Raw genomic sequence first — 19,774 nt, 5'->3', positions numbered from 1 at the left:
TTTTATCTACTTGCTGCTGAACATTTTCCACACAGAAACCAGAGCATGCTGCGCATTTTCAAATCCGCAGCATGCTTATTTTGTTCTGGATGTTTACTATTCTCAAAGCAGAAGGCGTGAAATTCGCAACAAAGTCCATAGCAAAATTCATACATAACAAGTGCAGATTTTGATGAAGAGATGCTGCGGGAAAATCTACAACAAATTCGCCACGTGTGTGGGTATACTTATTATATAAGAAAGCATATCAATAAAATAATCTTGCTTTTTAGTCAAAGAAAAAATAAATCTTAGTAACATAAAAAAAGTATGACCATTTCACCAGCATGTGTGTCAAATAGTGCAAAATAGCCTTGTCATTAGGACCTAAAATAGATTGGGCGTGACTGTACGTCCAGATTGCAAGTGCTTTACCGCAATAGAGCGTACAGTCACCCCCTGGCTTTAAACTGTCATCGTGTTAAGTGACATAGTGACAGCGTCCTGACGGCAACTGTTTTTGACAGTTGCCGGGCAGGACTCACTGGCACATGACCAATCGGAATGGTCCCGTGACATCAAGCGCTGTGATTGGCCAGTCAGTACTGGACTGGCCAATTACAGCATAGGAGACAGGATTCACAGGCATCGCCAGCTCTGACAAGCTCTGTTGTGTGTGAGAGCTTGTCAGAGTCGGTTGTAGTGAACTATTGTGAAGAAAAGAGAAGTAGAGATCTTATAAAACCCTCAGATCTGCCCAATTTCCGCCCACTGATCAACACCTTTGCTGTCCACTGGTCATCTGATTAATCCACCCAAAGTGCCCTTGTGTGACCTGTGCCCAACTATTAACTGTCACATCACTTGTCGCAGTACCCGGCTCGCCTTCGCCCTGCTGTGTCCCTAGATTGCCCACTGGCCGAGTTCCCTGTTAGGTAGCAATGACACCTCTCATTTAGAATTTCCCTGGTAGGTAGGGTATCCACACTTATCAAATACAGAAGGGTCGCTGATCAGCGGTCCGTTCTCGTTGCTCACTTGGGAGTAGCGGGTTTTTTTTTGTTTAAGAAAAAAAGTTTAAAAAAAAATTAAAAAAAAAATACGTAGTCATTTTTCGTCTTAGTTCATATTTGTAAAATCCCCCAATATGGCCAGGAGGGCTTTCACAGCTGAGGAAGCATATGAAAGGCTCTGCTCCGATATGGACAGCGCAAGCAAAGGTGAAGCGCAATTCATGCTCTCATCTTCGTCCGTATCCAGCGACTCAGAGTCTGCACCCCCTGTCAGCGCAGAAGAGCCGTAGGTCCTGTTCTGCCTGAGCTGACATGGGAAGCTGCGGACAATTATACCCCCCCAGGTGCCTGAATTTACAGCCCGCTGAGGCTTTCAAGTTGATAATCTATGGGGCTGAACCCTGTACTATTTTAAACTTTTCTTTTCTGACACCCTTTTAAAGAGGCTCTGTCACCACATTATAAGTGGCCTATCTTGTACATAATGTGATCGGCGCTGTAATGTAGATTACAGCAGTATTTTTTGTTTAGAAAAACGATCATTTTTGACGGAGTTATGACCTATATTAGCTTTATGCTAATGAGTTTCTCAATGGACAACTGGGCGTGTTTAACTATATGGCAAAGTGGGCATTGTGGAGAGAAGTGTATGACGCTGACCAATCAGTGACCAATCAGCGTCATACACTTCTCTCCATTCATTTATACAGCACATAGCGATATAGCTATATCGCTATGTGCAGCCAGATAAACACACTATAACGTTACTGCAATGTCCTGATAATGAATATACATTACCTCCAGCCAGGACGTGATGTGTATTCAGAATCCTGACACTTCGCTAATACAATCCCGACACTACAGTACAGCAAGCGTAATCTCGTTTGAAATGACAGTTTACAGCGTAATCTCGCGAGATTACGCTTCCTGTACTGTAGTGTCGGAATTGTATTAGCGAAGTGTCAAGATTCTGAATACACATCATGTCATGGCTGGAGGTAATGTATATTCATGGTCATATATTTTATATAATACCCCCCTGTACCGAACAATTATGAGCATGACACGATTTGAAGCTATCCTGAAGTTCCTGCACTACAATGACAACAGTCACTGCCCACCTCCACAGGACCCAAATTCTATAAAATTAGACCATTAATTGCCCACTACTCCCAAAATTTTTCCCAAGTTTATACCCCCCAACAAAACATTGCAGTAGATGAATCTCTAGTGAGCGTCAAGGGTAGACTGCATTTCAGGCAGTATCTACCCTATAAGAGCCCGATACCGCATTAAACTTTAGAAGTTATGTGAAAGTGCCACTGGTTACACCTACTCTTTTACAGTTTATGACGAGAAAGACTCCCATATAGATCCCCAGAATGCCCCCCCCCCCCTCCTAGGAATTAGGGTATGTTCACACAGCCTATTTTCGGACGTTTTTCTGGCCGTTAACGCCCGAAAAACGGCGCTCTGTGTCCCACGGGCTATAGATGACAGCCTCAGGGGCCGCATGCTTGAGACCTCTGCCCTAGATGATTACCTAGAGGAGTAACACTTCACAAATTTAAAATTCTCACTATACTCCTAGATTAATACCTAGAGGGCTGTCACTTCACAAATTAAATTTTATTTTGCTGTACCCCTAGATGAATACCTTGAAGGGTGTTACTTTTCAACCTAAAATTTCTCACTATACCTCTAGATAAATTTGTTTGGGGGTTTAGTTTAAAAAATTGGGTCATTTTTCTGAGGTTTCTAATATTTTGACACCCTAGAGCCTTTGTGTTCATAACACAGGACAGTAAATACCCATATAGTAGGCCTCAAGTGTTGCATAGTGCTCTTTATGTTCTGAGCCCTGCATATACTCAAACTGCCGTTTATGACCACATATGGGGTATTGATGTACTCGGGAGAAACTGTTCTACAAATGTTGTGGTGCTTTTTTTCTTTTAGTTCTTGTGGAAATTAAAAAAAAATTAGCTAAACCTACATTTTATTGAAAAAAATGCAGATTTTCAATTTCACGGTCTACTTCCAATAATTTCTGTAAAAAACCTGTGGGGTCAAAATACTCACTATACCCCTAAATATTTTTCTTGAGGGGGTGTAGGTTCCAAAATGGGGTCACTTGTGGGGGATTTGCACTGTTTTGTCCCCTCAGGGGCTTTGCAAATGTGGCACGGCATCCGCAAACTATTCCTGCTAAATTTGAGCTCCAAAAGCCAAATGGCGTGCTTTCCCCTCTGAGCCCTGCTGTGTGTCCAAACAGCCATTTAGGACCACATATTGGGTATTGTTTTACTCAGGAGAAATGGCTTTACAAATGTTGGGGGGCTTTTTCTCCTTTAGTCCCTGTGGAAATGTAAAAAAAAAAAAACTGTCTCTTATTGGAAAAAAATTACTTTTTTTATTTTCACGGCCTAATTCTAATAAAATCTATGTGGGGTCAAAATGATCACTACACACCTAGATTCATTTCTAGAGGGGTGTAGTTTCCAAAATTGGTGTGTTTCCTTTGTTTTAGTACCACAAGACCTCTTCAAACCGGACATGGTGCCTAAAATATAATCTAATAAAAAGAAGACCCCCCCCCAAAATCCATCAGGTGCTTCTTTGATTCTGAGGCCTGTGTTTCAGTCCATTATCACACTAGGGCCACATGTGGGATATTTCTAAAAATGGCAGAATCTGGACAATAAGTATTAAGTTGCATTTCTCTGGTAAAATCTTGTTAAAAATGAATTTCGGCAAAAAAAAAAAAATTTGTACATTTTGCCTCTACTTTGCTTTAATTCTTGTGAAATGCCTAAAGGGTTAAGAAACGGTTATAAATGCGGTTTTAAATACTTTGAGGGGTGCAGTTTTTAAAATTAGGTAATTTATGGGAGTTTGTATTGTATGGGTCCCTTAAAGCCACTTCAAAACTGAACTGGTCCCTGTAAAATGGCCTTTTGAAATTTTCTTGAAAATGTGAAAATTTATGCTAAATTTCTATGCCTTGTAACGTCCTAGAAAAATAAAAGGATGTTCAAAAAGGAATGCCGACATAAAGTAGACATATGGGAAATGTTAATTAGTAACTATTTTGTGTGGTATTACTATCGGTCTTACAGGCAGATACATTCAAATTTATAAAAATTCAAATTTTTGCCATTTTTCGCTACATTTTGGTGTTGTTCACGATTAAGTACTGAATGTATCAACCAAATTGTACCACTAACATAAAGACCAATGTCTCACAAGAAAACAAACTCAGAATCGCTCAGATAGGTATAAGCATTCCAAAGTTATTACCAGATAAAGTGACACGTCAGATTTAAAAAATGGGGCTCTGTCACTTGGTCCAAAAGTGGCTGCGGCGGGAAGGGGTTAAGAAGGCAAAATAAACTATAGGTGCATGCACTGATCTGGGTTTTATTTACAGTACATATATTTTACTGTGAAATGAACTTACTCTGTTGCCTGGTCACCATACCAGTTGTGGGTTTCCGGGGTCACCCACTGGACAATATACTATTTAGTTATGGTGAACCACAAGTCTTCACATCTGCGTCAGGGCTCCGTACTGGAGTTCAGTCAGAGATTTCCGTCAGAACGGAACCCTTACATAAACAAACGGAAGCCATAGGTTTCCGTTTGCTTCACCATTGATTTCAATGGATCCATTTGTCTCCGTTGTGCAAGGGTCCAGTCGTTTTGACGGAATCAATACCGTAGTCGGCTGCGCTATTGCTTCCGTCAAAACGACGGAACACTTGCACAACGGAGACAAACAGAAACCATTTTCACCGGATCCGTCACCATTGAAATCAATGATGATGCAAACGGAAACCTAAGGTTTCCCTTTGTTTACGTCAGGGTTCCGTTCTGACGGAAAGCTCTGACGGAACGCCAGAACGGAACCCTTACGCAGATGTGAATGAAGCCTTATATTGTTATCCTGTATCTGTAGAGATAAAACCTCTGCCAATCTAATTTTGGGGACAGCTCGACTGTCCACCAATGTCTGCTATCAGAAGGAAAAAAGGATGGGGCATGTTGCATTTCAACATGAGCGATCCTTTGTTTTCCAAAAAGATTAGCACTGCATGTCAGCAGCTTATCCCCCTGTCCAAATAAACATGCAAGCTCAGTGGATCCTAGCATACTTGTTTTTGGGCGAGTCCAGGGAGATAGTTGTTGAACGAACACTGCCGGCTTTAACACCATTACATATAAAGCCAAGTATTCTTCTCACTATCTTCAGCACACGGCTTGCAAACCATTATCTTTGAATTAAGGACTCAGAGTCCCTTTTGATCTATTGTCACCAAAAGTGCAATGCCATTCATATTGTTTGCATTTAGATTCCGGTATTTTACATGCATCTACAATCCCACTTTTTAGTCTACTATGTACTTTCTAAATTACTACACAATAGGTTTACTCCATCTGGGATATTAACCTTGGTATAGATGTTTGTGTCATCTGTCGATAAACATACTTATCCTTAACAAATGTAATAAAATAAGACCCAGTATAGCTCCTGAGGTCACAATATTTTGTCGTTTTTTTGTACACCATTTTTACAGACTTTTATTTTTCTGGTCCAGTATAATTTATACTTTTGTGGGTGTCCCTAGAATGTAAAAACATTCCATCTAGTGTCATAGAGCTCAAGAGTCGAAGAGCCTTGCTTTACTGCTAGACCCTCCGCCTTTCCCGCTATATTCCTAATGGGGTCCTAAAATATGCTGTTATTAAAAGAGGTCTGTTTCCATGGGGGATCATCCTCAATTAATTACCTTTAAGGGACTGTTCACAACACCGTTGCCCTTCCGTTGAGGGGTTCCGTCGGGTTAACCACTCAAATGGTTTCCGTCTGTCACTGTTGTGACAGGGTTCCGTCGTTTTGACGGAATCAATAGCGCAGTTGACCATTGAGTTCAATGGTGAGGGAAATGCAAGCTGAGGTTTCCGTTTGCCTTTCCGCTGACTGGTTAACCCGACGGAAACCTTAGGCCACGTTCGTGGCGAATTTGTTGCAGTTTGGAGGGCATGCTGCTGATTTTCATATTTGGAGCAGGTCTATTAGAAAATGTTCAAATGCAGTAGATTTGTAGCAGGAATTTCTGCAAATAAAAATCAATTCCATACATCTAAATGGGGTTGTTTCTGCAGCATGTATTTGGATTTATACCAGCCTTCTACAGATGAAAGTGAGTCGCAGATATGTCTGCAACAAATCTGCCACGTGTGAATATACCCCACCACAGATTCATGGTGGTCATCTGCCATTAGTAAACCTCCTCCAGATGCCATCATACCCTGGTGTCTGAAAACACAAAAGTTTTATATGCAGGCAGTTTTATTTTTTATTTTAATAGCAGTATGTGAACAGTAGTGCAATACCCATACATTAGGATAACTGCATGTAAACAAGATATTAAAATACTATATAAACTAACAAAGATTTTAAATATGTATTCATAATTTACAGTTGGTGTACATGGGAGTGAGACAACAATTATTTGCATATCAAGATGAATAATAGAGAGCGAGAGAACATTTCCCCCCAAAAAATAAAAAATACTGCGACTTGTGAAACTTATGTCAAAGCTGCAGTACGGTGTTATAATAATGGCCAAGTATTTTATCTTGCCAGTAACCATGCGAATAAGGCCTTCAAATCTGTACTCTAATGTGAAGCCATAGCGGAGGCCAAATGTTACCAGTGTTGCTTTCAGAGATTCCAGTTTTAAAACCAAAATTTATTTCCAGACTTTCACAATTCCATCTCGTGATGCAGTCACTATAAAACCTTGTGTGGTTTGGAAGGTGGCAATGTCTGTAATAATATCATGGTGCCCTGCTGGCAGCGACTCAGGTCCTCTTCGTGGAGCATCTTCACTAGGCCCCATAGTATGTTTACTCTGAATTTCCTGAAAATAAAAATTTATATATTATCATGGAGAATGCTGGAAAATATTACCTTAAAAAGATGGAAATGTTTAAAAGGCTATGAACACCTCTGCACTGACTTTTTTTTATTGTTCATTTGCTACATAGATGCATAACTAAATCAACTTTTTTCATTACGAATTTTCTACCATTTTGCAGCTGTAAAGTCTGTAACTCCCTCACATAGCTGGAGGTGCTGCAAATTCGAACATAAATTGAGGACTAAGGTTATCTGTGGTAGGAGGATGTACACCACAGATCAGTGTGGAGAGGGGGGAAAGCATCCAAGTTTTCAGGGAGAGCAGAGCCCACTGACTTTTCAATATCAGAGTGAAGCTAGGGAGATAAGCACACAGGGGGAGAGGGTGAATCACACAGGCTGTTTATCTGTGTAAAGACAAAGGAGAGCACCCGCTGATTATGCAGGGGGAGGGAGGGACTCTCACACTCCTTAGCATCAGTGTCTAGCTGTACAAGTGAGAAGAATTCCCTCATGGGCTGTAGAAGGTGTTAGCAGTAAAGGAATGAAGCTGTGCTGATATTCATGAGCGCTAGTGAATGCAGAATCCTGGATCAACATACCTCACACCCAGCATGTATTAGTGGGAGGCACACAACTACATGAGAAAAGTCTAAAACTAGGATCAGGGGGGTCTGAAAAGAAATGTGCAGGAATGGAGATTGCAGTCTGAAACTTAGGAGTTACCTAGGGTTAAAAAAGTTGCACTGGCAACCATAAAAAAAATAAAAAATGTTCCGTGTCAAAGGTGTCTCAAGTCTTTAACCCCTCAATGACCGCCAATACATGTTTTCACAGCGGTCATTAAGAGTACTTATGCCACAGCACTGTGTAAATGCCCGCACGGGTGTGTCGTCCATTTAACCACCTAGTTAGTATCTAAGCGGTTTTAGAGGGAGGGGGCTTAAATGACAGCGTGATGACTCAATGACTTGCGAGATCACGCTTGCTGTCATTAAGTCCTATACACACGTTACCAAAGTGTCGGGATTGTGAATAGACATCGCGTCCTAGCTGGAAGCGATGTCTATTCACTCTCAAGACACTTCAGTAACGTTAATGTGTGAGTATGTGACTGCACATCATGATCTCGCAAGATCACTGTGCTGAGTACATGAATGGAGAGAACTGATTGGTCAGCGTCATACACTTCTCTGTACAACGCCCACTTGGTCAAAAGCTAAAAAACGCCCAGTTGGGCATTAAGAAAATCATTAGCATAAATCTAAAATAAGTCATAACTTGCTCAAAAATGATCGTTTCTCTAAATAAAAAAAACACCACTGTAATCTACATTACAGCGTCGATCACATTATGCAGAAGATGGGGCACTTATAATGTGGTGACAGAGCCTCTTTAAGATGCAAAAAAGAATTGTGAATTTTCAGTTTTTTTCCATTACCTCCTGAAAAAAGTTAATAGAAGTTAATCAATAAATTATATATTCCCCAAAATGGTTCCATTATAAGAAGGCCTCCTACAGCTATGTTGAAGGAAAACTATAAAAAAGCAATAGCTCTGAATGTGACGATGGAAAAACGAAATATATGTTTTACTTCTTTCATGCACCCTTTAAGTTTTCACGGTCATAAAACTATTAGTAAAGTAGCAGAGGAATATGTTTTTAACCCGCTGAATAGATGGACAACCACTGCATTCCAGTGGAACGTTGCACAATGCCAATCTCTAAATACACTGCTGGGTTATTGTCCATCATTCACCGTTCAGCCAGAACATTAAAACCAATGACAGGTGAAGTGAATAACATTGATTATCTCATTACAATGGCGCCTGTCAAGGGGTGGGAGATATTCGACAGCAAGTCACCAGTCATTTCTTAAAGTTAACATGTTGGAAGCCAAAAAATAGAAAAGTGTAAGGATCTAAGTGTCTTTGACAGGGGTGAAATTGTGATGGCTAGATGACTGGGTCAGAGAATCTCAAAAACAGCAGTTCTTGTGTGGTGTTCCTGGTATGGAGTGTCCAACCTAATGTCCTAGAAGAGACAACTGGTGAACCAGGGTGGGCCCGTGGGGAGCATAGTTTAACCTGTGCATTCCAGTCCCACAGAAGAACTGCTGTAGCACAAAGTACTGGCTATGATAAAAATGGTTCTGCGTAGCCACATATCGACCAGAGTACCCTTGCGGACCTTGCTTCACCTAAAGCACCTACAATGGGCATGTGAGCATCAGAACTGGACCATGGAGCAATGGAAGAAGGTGGTCTGGTCTGATAGAACTTACTTAAAGGGAACCGGTCACCAACATTTCACTTATTAAACCAGCAATACTTGGTGGAACTGGGTGAAAAACTATTTCTATGCAACCTATAATTATCTTCTATGTAGGCTCTGTACCTTTAGTATTCTGTTTTTTAGTGTTCCCGTGCCATATGCTACGGAGCATAAAAGAGTCATATCTTCATTCCTCAAGTCTTTCAGAGTTTACCCTGCCTCCTTACCTTTGATTGACAGCTCCTCGCCTTTCCCGATTGCGCATCGATGTCCTCTTCTGGTGTGTTCGCACAAAGGGACACCGGATTATCATAAAAGGCACGAAATGTTTGTAGACCGTTATTTACGGTTAGAGGAGGAGTTTAGGAGAGGGGATAACGTCAATGATCTTTTGACAGCAGCGGCCAATGAGGGGTGAGTAGAGTTCAATAAGTGAAATGCTGGTGACAGGTTCCCATTAAGTCTACACAGTCTACAAAATGGTAGCAGGTTTGGGTTTAGTATTGGTGGAGAAAAGGCGGAGTATCTGCTACGTGAGAAATCTGTGAATGTTATAAAATATAGTGAACATAAAAACAGAACTGCAAAGAGCTGTTGGCCAACAATTAGGGCCTGTGAGGAAGCTTGACCTATCTTATGAGACTTACTGTATATTAGCCAGAATACACCTTTTTGCCAAGCAGGTATTACGTTAAAGGGTTTTCCCTGACCCCCGTTTCAAATGATGCAGGGGCCTTTGGTCACAGAATCCAGGCGGAGACTAGTGGAGACAGGGTCGTGCGTGCGCACGGCTCTCTCCATTCCGTTCAATGGGATTTCCGGAAACCGATGGCCAAGCGCTGCTCGGCTGTTTCCGTAACTCCCATTGAACAGAATGGAGGAAGCAGCACATACGAGCGACCCTCCCTCCACTAGTCCCTGCCTGGATTCTGTGGCCAGTGGCCGCAGCACCAGACAGAAGGAGGGTTCAGGAGACCTCCATTATCGATATAGGTGCGGTTCCAGAGCTAGGACTCGCGTCTATAGGCTATGCCATAAAAGTCTAAGTTGGGAAAACCCCCTTGTACCCACTCGTTTAAAAACCAAAAACAAAAATACTAACCCTTTAATGGCTGGCCTATTTTGGCCCTTAATGACCAAGCAATTTTTTCAGTTTATTCATTGTCGCATTCAAAGAGCCATAAATTTTTTTATTTTGCTGTCAACATTGCAGTATGAGGGCTTATTTTTTTGTGGGATACGTTGTATTTTTCAATGGCACGATTTTGGTGTACATTGATTAACTTTTAATAACTTTTTTTGGGGGAAATGGAATAGAAACAGCAATTCCACCATTATTTTTTGCGTTTTAAATTTACACCGCTCACTGTGTGGCGTAAATAAGATGTTACCTTTATTCTATGGGTCGATATGATTTCGGCGAATATGTATACTTTTTTTTTATTCAGCACATCAAAATCACTTTCAAAAGAAAATCATTTGTTTTTGCATCGTCGCATTCCAAGAGCCATAACTTGATTTTTTCCGTTGATGTAGCCACATAAGCGCTTGCTTTTTGCAGGACGAGCTGTAGATTTCATTGGTACCATTTTGGGGTAAATCAGACTTAATGATTAACTTATGACATTTTTTGTAGAAGGGGGATGGAAAACAAAGCAATTCCATTGTTTTTTTTTTTACACTTTAACAAAATAAAACCCCTTTATATGGAAAAATGGTTGTATTTTTTTAGTTAACTTTGACATGAATTATTTTTTTAGTCCCACTAGGGGACCTTGGTATGCAATGCTTTGATCGCTTCTTTCATTCTTTGGCATACGAAGTATAACAAACCATTACTACCGGTCAGTATAAAATTGACAGGCTTTCTATTAGGCCATGACTGTGGCACAGCCTAATAGGCATACAGCCGTGGCATGCCTTGCGGCTTTGTTAGGCCCCTGGCTGCCATGGCAACCCACGATCGCATTCGCAGGCCACCAATGTGTGACAATAACTAATGCTAAGGGGTTAAATGGCCGGTATTGGAGGTAACTCCGTTCCCAACAATTAGGGCAGAAGCCCGGCTGTCATCAGACAGTCGAGCACCCGTGCCACTTTTTCCCCGATGCGCCGTAAAAACTTGAATGCATCGAAATAAGGCCCCATAATGGCCACTGTGATAAGGCGTCACTACTGATAACATCTTCGTTGCAGAGGAAGTAACAGTTAACATAGATCACTGCAGTTATCTATATTCCTGATGAATATTTATAATATTAAGATATCAAGACATGGAATTGACAAGTTACCTGAACTACTTCTGTGCCTTCAATTATTTTGCTGAAATAAGATACAGGCGGCAGATTGTTAGTGCTTCCTGCGATTATATATGATCTCTTTGGGCAGGCAAGGTTCCAAAATCTGAAAAAAAAATTGTCGTCAGTATGTAGGCTGCCGGAGACACCATTTTGTATTCACTTAAAAGGCACACAAAAATGTAGAAATGAGTAATAACCGTAAACCGGAGATAATCTTGGCCACACTGTTTGTCAGTCTACAGCATTTTCTCTTCCATTTTCAGCTGATATTTGGGCCTTAGCCAAGAAGTGGGGGGAAAATTACATCCCATATTGTAGACCATGACAGGGGCCCCCCAGAGCAGTATTGCTTGGGGGACACAAGATGGCATAGACACAGGAAAAAGTTTAATTTTTATTTAATTTTATATATTATTCCTGGATATGTTTTTTGGTATGTTCTCCTCCCCCTCCTTTTTCTGTTGCAGTGGTACTTACCTTGGATTCCAGATGTTTCTGCTATTCTGCCCAGCACCTGGATTCATCTGGGGATTGGTCAGCTACTCTCTGTGGCAGGAAAGATCTGCTTCCGGAACTTTCTTATATTCTGCCCAGCACTTGGAATTGTTTCCTGATTGGCCACCAGGCCTCAGCGGCGGGAAAATTTGGATTTAAAAGGAGCCTGTTTCGTCAGGTTCGGGGCCAGTAGCAGCTTTTCCTGAGTACCCGCCCCCCCCCCCCCCTGTCAAAACATTCATACCTTTGTCGCAATGTTTTATTAGTGGGGTTTTTGTCTCCCAGCTATTGCTGGGTGGACGGGTTTATTAAATCTGATTTATTACTATATGGGATATATTTTATCGGTTTGCCGTGAATATGATGCATCATTATTGTTCACGTGTTGAAAAGGTCCTAAGACAGCTTATTTGTAGAAATACAAAAAGAAACCATACCTTATTTTCATGTCAGACCCTGCAGTCAATAATATCGGGTTGCCATCAGCTGGACTGCAGTAAATTCCATGAACACTGTGTGGTGAAGGCTTATCAAAAGGAAGAGAAAAGGCATAGATTACATGATTACTGTATAGTACAAATATGGAATACTACATACACAGAACGTAATGAATATAACAAAATAATAGTGGATGAATAAGGGGAATGATCAAATATAATTTATTTTATTGTATCTCACAGTATTTCATTACTTGCTTTAACATGTTCTTGTTACCGGGAAAGATCTACTATAGGTGCGGGCATCTAATAAAAATTGCTCACACCAATCAAGTTGAACTAAGTTTGAGTTTGCAATCTTCATTCATTTTCAGACCCCTGATAAGCAGTTTGCAACCTGTTTCTAGTTTCAGACTTATCTCCTGTAAATGTGTCACCCCCCCAGTAATACATGCTGAATGTGAGTTCTGTGAATCCAGGATGCTGCTGCCTTTAATAGATCTCATGAATCAGCACAGCTTTATTTCTGTACTGCTTTTCCCTTCTGTAGATACAGGACTTCCGGGAACAATTCACGTGGTTTGAACTGCGCCATTTAGTACAGAATTTTAAATTTAAGTATATTAGTAAGTTACTTCGTTTCACATAAATATATTATTGTAATGCAATTTTTGCTCCCCGGATAGCATCATGTTAACACTGCAAAAAAAATATATCCTGATCTTAACAGCAGCAACTTCCAAACTACTATCAGGTGCTTCCTGATGTAATATAAGCTCATGCTGGCCATATTGACTAATACATAAGGCACTCTTCACACTGGTGTCGTGGACCAAAAACAACAGATACGGTAACTAACAGACTTGTTATAAATCCATTAGAAACCTTTACACCTAATTGGATCAGAACAGATACGCCATGTTTCCTGTAAAAAATGACGCCACTGTGTACAATGCCTAGCAATAGGGAATTGACATACTCTGGCGCAGGGCTACTCAAGCTTTTTCTACTGGGGCCTCACCAACCAGAACACAGCGATTCCTGGGTCTTACCAGCGGTCAAAATCCATACCAAGGACTAAAAAATTTATCCTGACTCCTGAACCCAGTATAACTGACAACTAAATAAAATAAGCGGAAAATAAGTAAATTACATTGCAAAAGAAGAATGCCTCAGCCAGAGAAAGGCCTGTGCGGAATATGATCACTTTTGTCAACACTACCTCTCCAGCTGCACCTCACCAGAATTGCTTAGCGCATCACAGTTTTAGAAGCAGTGCAGTGGCGGGTTGACTAAATTACAAAGGACTATGAGTAATAAGATTTCTAAAAGTCTCTGCAAGGATCACTGGAGAATATGTGTCAATCTGTGTACAAGAAAAACTGGTGAAACAATGTTAGACAATGTGGTGTCGGAAATGTGTACTACATTTAGCAATGCACTAGACGTCCTTACTCCCCAATTGGCCGCTTTTAATTTGTTTTTCAATCACATATAAATCGCTATATATCCATTATCTAACTATAGCGGTTATTTGAGACAAATTTTCAGATTTGGCAGCAAGAAGCTGACCTGTTATATCACCAACTCTACTAATGCCGGCTTATTTCTGCTGGATGAAACAATCTGTGCTATGCACAAAACATACCACATCTAAGAATGAATAGGACCTTACCTGCATTTCGGAGAGTGGCGGAGCATTGCTGGCCCACAATGTGAATCTTCTATCTCCAGTCTCCATGTCCCACATAGAAACTTCATTATTGCCTTGAACAGCTAAGGGTGGGATGAGAGAAGAAGAAGAAAGTCTTAGGGCCTGTTCACATCAGCGTTGCCCCTACGTTGAGGGGTTCCGTCTGAGGTTTCCGTCAGGTTAACCCCTCAGCGGAAAGTCAAACTGGAAATCTTAGCTTCCGTTTCCCTCACCATTGAACTCAATGGTGACAGAAACCTAGCTAATGGTTTCAGTCTGTCACCGTTGTGACAGGGTTCCGTCGTTTTGATGGAATCAATAGCGCAGTCGAACCCTGTCACAACGGTGACAGACGGAAGAAATAAGCTAGGTTTCCATCAACCATTGAGGGAAGCTGGGGTTTCTGTTTGCCTTTCCGTTGAGGGGTTAACCCGACGGAAATCTCTGACGGAATCCCTGAGCGGAAACGAACGGTGACGTGAACACACCCTTAGTCATGCACACACACAAACAGGTATCAAAAAGAATTGGTAATAATGTAATTCAGACAAATACACTTTGTGAGCTAAAAAGAGAAATAAAAGTGAATGAAGACTAAACTAATTCTAAATCCAATTTGATATATTTCTATAAAAATAATCAAAGCAAAATAGTTATTTTTCTACTTATGTGTATGGCCATCTTAATACCTGGCTGCTGCTGCAAAAAAATAAAATATTTGAATGTGTGTGTACCCTTTTAGTATGCGTTTCCGCATTACATTACCGCCGTATAAGCAGAATGTGTGTCACTTCTCTATGCTGCTCTCAGACAGGCATGAATGAACTCTGTATATCTTGAACTTTTATATTTAGGTGTGTGTCTTAGTCTTAGGCTTTGCTTGAGATCAGACTTTTAGCCACAATACTAAGTTTTATTAAAAAAAAATTATACAAAATGTTACGCTGTGATGCAAAATTGCATGAAGGCGTCCATGAGTGTAAAGTGATGGGTGGAATCTTATTTGTGTATGTCAAAAAAATTCTCCGGACAGCGGAAGGATTAAAATCTATGGGCACGTCGGTGCATTCGTCGGGAGATTCTCCTACCATATACACCGAAAGCAGTGGTGTGAATTTGGTCTTAGAGATGGGTACCGGAGATCCTGAATGTGAATAAAGTTTACAGATTTGCTGTATTGCCTCAGATCCTTGCAGTAATTGTATGCTTGCTAGAAATCCAACCCCAGCAATGAAATAGCGAGTAGCGATATTATATTCCATGTTTTATTATATGTTCTTTTAACAGATCCAATATAATGTACTTTGACCTTTGGTTTGTACAGAAGCCAGACTGCATCCAGGAAATTAAACTTCAAAAAGCCCGAATGCCAGAGAATTTGTTTTAGATTAACAGGAACTACTTAGCGGATTTTCCAGCATGCCATGGAAAGACACAGAAGAGAAGTGATTTTGTAAAAAACAAACAAAAAAGCAGCTATTTGGCATTAACATTTGCTTAAAGGGAATGTGTCGCGAATTTAAAAATGCCCCAAGAACCCAATTAAAATGAGTGAACTGACAGATGACTCAACTTTCTAATCCGAAAATAAGTCTTTACAGAGATAATGTTATTAGTAATAACCAAATATTGGTCATGTAACTGCATGCGGACAACGCTTGCCAATCATTTTTTTTTTCTCATCTTTAGAGGATTTTCAGCATGCCACAGTAATTTAGAAAAAGGAAAGTGGGAAATTACTTGGCACTATGTGGCACTTAAGTGTCACAGGGGTTGCCTCTTGCCCTACCAGGGCGTATTGACATCATAGAGTGGGTTCCCCCCGCTCTGGAAGACCTAGACCGTCCATGCATTACACGGTCGGCTATTTATCTCAATGACCAGCATGGATATGTTACCTTTTCTCTGCAGCGACTTATATAGTCAGACATGGCTTCCCTCAATGAGAACAGCTGCTTGCCAAGGGCTAGAGAAGCCGCACCTATGGTTGGATTCTATTTAAAAATGGGTTGTCTTCATGAGACAACCACTTTAACGGCTTACCAACTGATGACGAGTATGCGCGTCATGATCGGCGAGCGGTTGCCATATCATAACAAGAATGCTCGTCATGCTGATCGTATTGTGTCGAACAATCAGCATGACCATTTATATGCCTCAGACAACACTGATTGTGGCATATAAAAAGGAAAAGACCGAGGGGGAGGACACACCATTAACCCCTTCCGGCCTCTGCCCTATATACACGGCGGAGGCTGGGATGAAAAATATGGCGCAAACTCACGGGCTGCTCCCACTCCATTAGACGCGGATGTCGGCTATATGCTCCAGCCGACACTTTAGTGCAACGAGCAAGATCGCAGATTACTACAATCCCACTCATTCAGCCCCTTAGATGCCACAGTTAACAGCAGCCGCGGAATCTGCTAGAAAGAGGGTTGTCATGGCAGCTTGTAGGCCTAATGAAGGCTCCCAGGTCTGACATCTTTGTGCCAGAGGCAGAGCTTAACCCGTTACGGACCGCCAATACGCCTTTTCACGGAGGTCATTAGTGGGCTTTATTCTGACGCAATAGCCTTTTCACGGCGCTGCATCAGGATAAATAAACAGAGCAGGGAGCAGTTAAATCTCCCTGCTCTCAACTACCAGAGGTAGCTGAGGGCATCCCTGCTCGAACGAACGTGTGAGATCGATATCAGTATCGTTCTTACCCGTTTAACCCCTCAAATGTGGGGTTCAATAGCGAGTGCCGCATCCGAGTGGTTTTGGAGAGAGGTAGGGGCTCCCTCTCATCCCACTGACACCCGGCGATAAGATCGCCGTGTGTCTCCATGGGCAGCCGGGGGCCTAATAAAGGCCCTCAGGTCTGCCTGTAGTGAATTCCTGCTAGGTCATGCCGGAGGCATGGCCTAACAGACGCCTGTCCGTTTTAAACAGACAGGCAGTAATACATTGCAATACAAAAGTATTGCAGTGTATTATAATAGCGATCGGATTATCGCATATTAAAGTCCCCTAGTGGGACTAGAAAAAAAAAAAGTTTAATAAAGTTCATTTAAAAAAAAAAAAGTGAAAAAAAAATGAAAAACCCACTTTTTCCCCTTACAAACTGCTTTACTATTAAAAAAACAAAATGAAGCAAAAAAGTTACACATATTTGGTATCGCCGCGTCCGTAATGACCCCGACTATAAATCTATTACATTATTTAACCCGCACGGTGAACGCTGTAAAAAAGCGTTTTTACTGTGTAAAAGTACTAAAACATACAAAATCTAAACAAATTTGGTATCGTTGCAATCATAACAACCCACTGAATAAAGTTATTGTGTTATTTATACCACACGGTAAACGGCGTAGATTTAGGACACAAATAAGAGTGGCGAAATGTCTGTTTCTTTTCTATTCCCCCCCAAAAAAAGTTAATAAAAGTTAATCCATAAATAATATGTACCCCAAAATGGTGCTATTAAAAAGCACAACTTGTCCCACAAAAAACAAGACCTTATACAGCTATGTCGATGCAAAAATAAAAAAAAGTCATAGCTCTTGGAATGCAACGATGGAAAAACTTTAAAAATACTTGGTCATTAAGAGGTTAATGAAAGCCGATAAAAATCACAATATATTGCAATACAACAGTATTGCAGTATATCGTATAAGCAATCCAATGATCATTGCTTTAAGTCCCCTAGGGGGACTATTATAAAAGTAAAAATGCAGTTAAATAAAGTTTTTGTCATACATAAAAAAAAAAAAAAAAAAAGGAGTTAGGGTAAGGCCACCCGGTGCGTCGTTGACGCGGTTTTGTTGCGTTTGAAAACCGCATGCGGTCACCTGCATGCGTCTTTTGTCTCTGTAATGCTGCAGTTCTGTTGCGTTTTTAAAGGAAATAATTGATGAAGTGCTTCCTGTATATAGTTCATTACAATGCATTGCAGAACTGTTAGCAAAAACGCAAGCAGTTCAGCAACAACTTTGGCAGCGCGGTCATTAAGTGAATGCGGTCGGACATTAAGAAGATGCAGTTAACTGCACAAAAAAAAAAAAAAAAAAGTAACATAATAGCAGCCGTCTGTCCATAACAAACATTTCTCCATTGTCTTCTATTGAAAAATGGCTTGCTGCGGTTTAAAAACGCACCATAAACGCACCGTGACTGCACCATGTGGCCTTACCCTTATGGCTTACATGGTACAATACTTCGGTAACGTTTGTGAGAGATTTATAGCAAGGTAATCTTGTTTTATATGACATTTTACAGCGTAAACTCGTGAGATTACGCTTGCCTCGCTGTAAATCTCACCCAAACGTTAGCGAAGTGTCAGGATTTTGGCTGGAGGTGATGCCTATTCATTGTCAGGACACTTGAGTAACATTAAAGAGGCTCTGTCACCAGATTCTCAAATCCCTATCTCCTATTGCATGTGATCGGCGCTGCAATGTAGAGAACAGTAAAGTTTTTTTGTTTTTTTAAAACGTTCATTTTTGGCCAAGTTATGAGCTATTTTATATATATATGCAAATTAGGTTTGAAATGGACAACTGGGCGGTTTTTTTCCGTTATGTCCAACTGGGCGTGTATTGTGTTTTTAACTGGGCGTGTTTACGTGTATGACGCTGACCAATCAGTGACCAGTCAGCATCATACACTCATCTCCATTGATTTACACAGCAGCGATGTGCAGCCACATAAACAGAGATTAAGGTTAATCAAGTGTCCTGATAATGAATACACATGAAATCCAGCCTGGACGTCATGTGTATTCAGAATCCTGGGTTAATAAGGGGTTAATCAGCGGGGACACAGCGATCAGTCCCCGCTGTAGGAGCTGTGACAGCTGCTGTACGGGACAGCAACTGTCACAGCACCTGTATGTGTCGGGAGGACGGCCGAAACGGCCGTTACTCCCAAGACGTACTATTAGGTCATGGAGCGCGAACGATACACCTACCATGACCGAATAGTACGTCCAGGAGCGGGACGGGGTTAAGGCCAAAATTTGCCCAATCCTCAAGAGGTCAAAGGGGGTTTTCACACAAACATAGGAACAACAATATTCACAGGAAAGGCCATACATTGTCAGATCCCCAGAGATCCACTGCTGATAATCCCACTGAACCAGGGGATCCCCACCTCTAATATTTCAACACATATAAAGTAATTACGTATTTTCTAATAATAGGTCTATGTTCTACTATAGGATTGTATAATATTATTACAATTCTATTATGAATTGATCCTGCATCACCTGGACTGCTGACATGGTGGATTAAAAGGTATTCTTAAATCATCAAAATTATATATATATATATATATATATATATATATATATACACACACACATACACACACACATTAATGTATATGCTCTCTGACCGTACCTGAAGATCATGAAGTCCCTGTGAAATCCCTGACAAGTGCTACACTATCAGACAAATTTCTGTTAATATGCCCATAGGACTACTTTTAGCACATGCTGGATTATGAGGATATATGGACCCTAATTACTGGATTAAAGGGAAGTTAAATGTAATTACAATAAAGCTCATACGGAAAGGGATATTCCCAATTTAGGAATTTATGGCAGATCCACAGAATATGTCATAAATGCCTAAAAGGTGCTGGTCACACCTTCGGGACCCTCACCTGTCAG

At 40.9% G+C, this 19,774-nt stretch overlaps 1 protein-coding gene across 1 annotated transcript in view; it reads right to left on the bottom strand.

The window, feature by feature from the left end:
- Positions 1-6,542: 6,542 nt before the first annotated feature.
- The window catches only part of PIK3R4 (phosphoinositide-3-kinase regulatory subunit 4), a 40,267-nt gene continuing 27,035 nt past the window's right edge, over positions 6,543-19,774 (bottom strand). The window contains exons 17-20 of the mRNA XM_075827130.1: positions 14,101-14,201; positions 12,426-12,514; positions 11,485-11,596; positions 6,543-6,919 (exon numbers count right to left, since the gene is read on the bottom strand). Of these exons, the coding sequence (XP_075683245.1) occupies positions 6,749-6,919; positions 11,485-11,596; positions 12,426-12,514; positions 14,101-14,201 (473 nt within the window). The 3' untranslated portion in view covers positions 6,543-6,748. The remainder of the gene's footprint in view (positions 6,920-11,484; positions 11,597-12,425; positions 12,515-14,100; positions 14,202-19,774) is intronic.

This window comes from Rhinoderma darwinii, chromosome 5, assembly GCF_050947455.1.
Source record: "Rhinoderma darwinii isolate aRhiDar2 chromosome 5, aRhiDar2.hap1, whole genome shotgun sequence".
NCBI classification, from domain to species: domain Eukaryota; kingdom Metazoa; phylum Chordata; class Amphibia; order Anura; family Rhinodermatidae; genus Rhinoderma; species Rhinoderma darwinii.
This window is presented reverse-complemented; position numbering and strand designations above follow the sequence as displayed.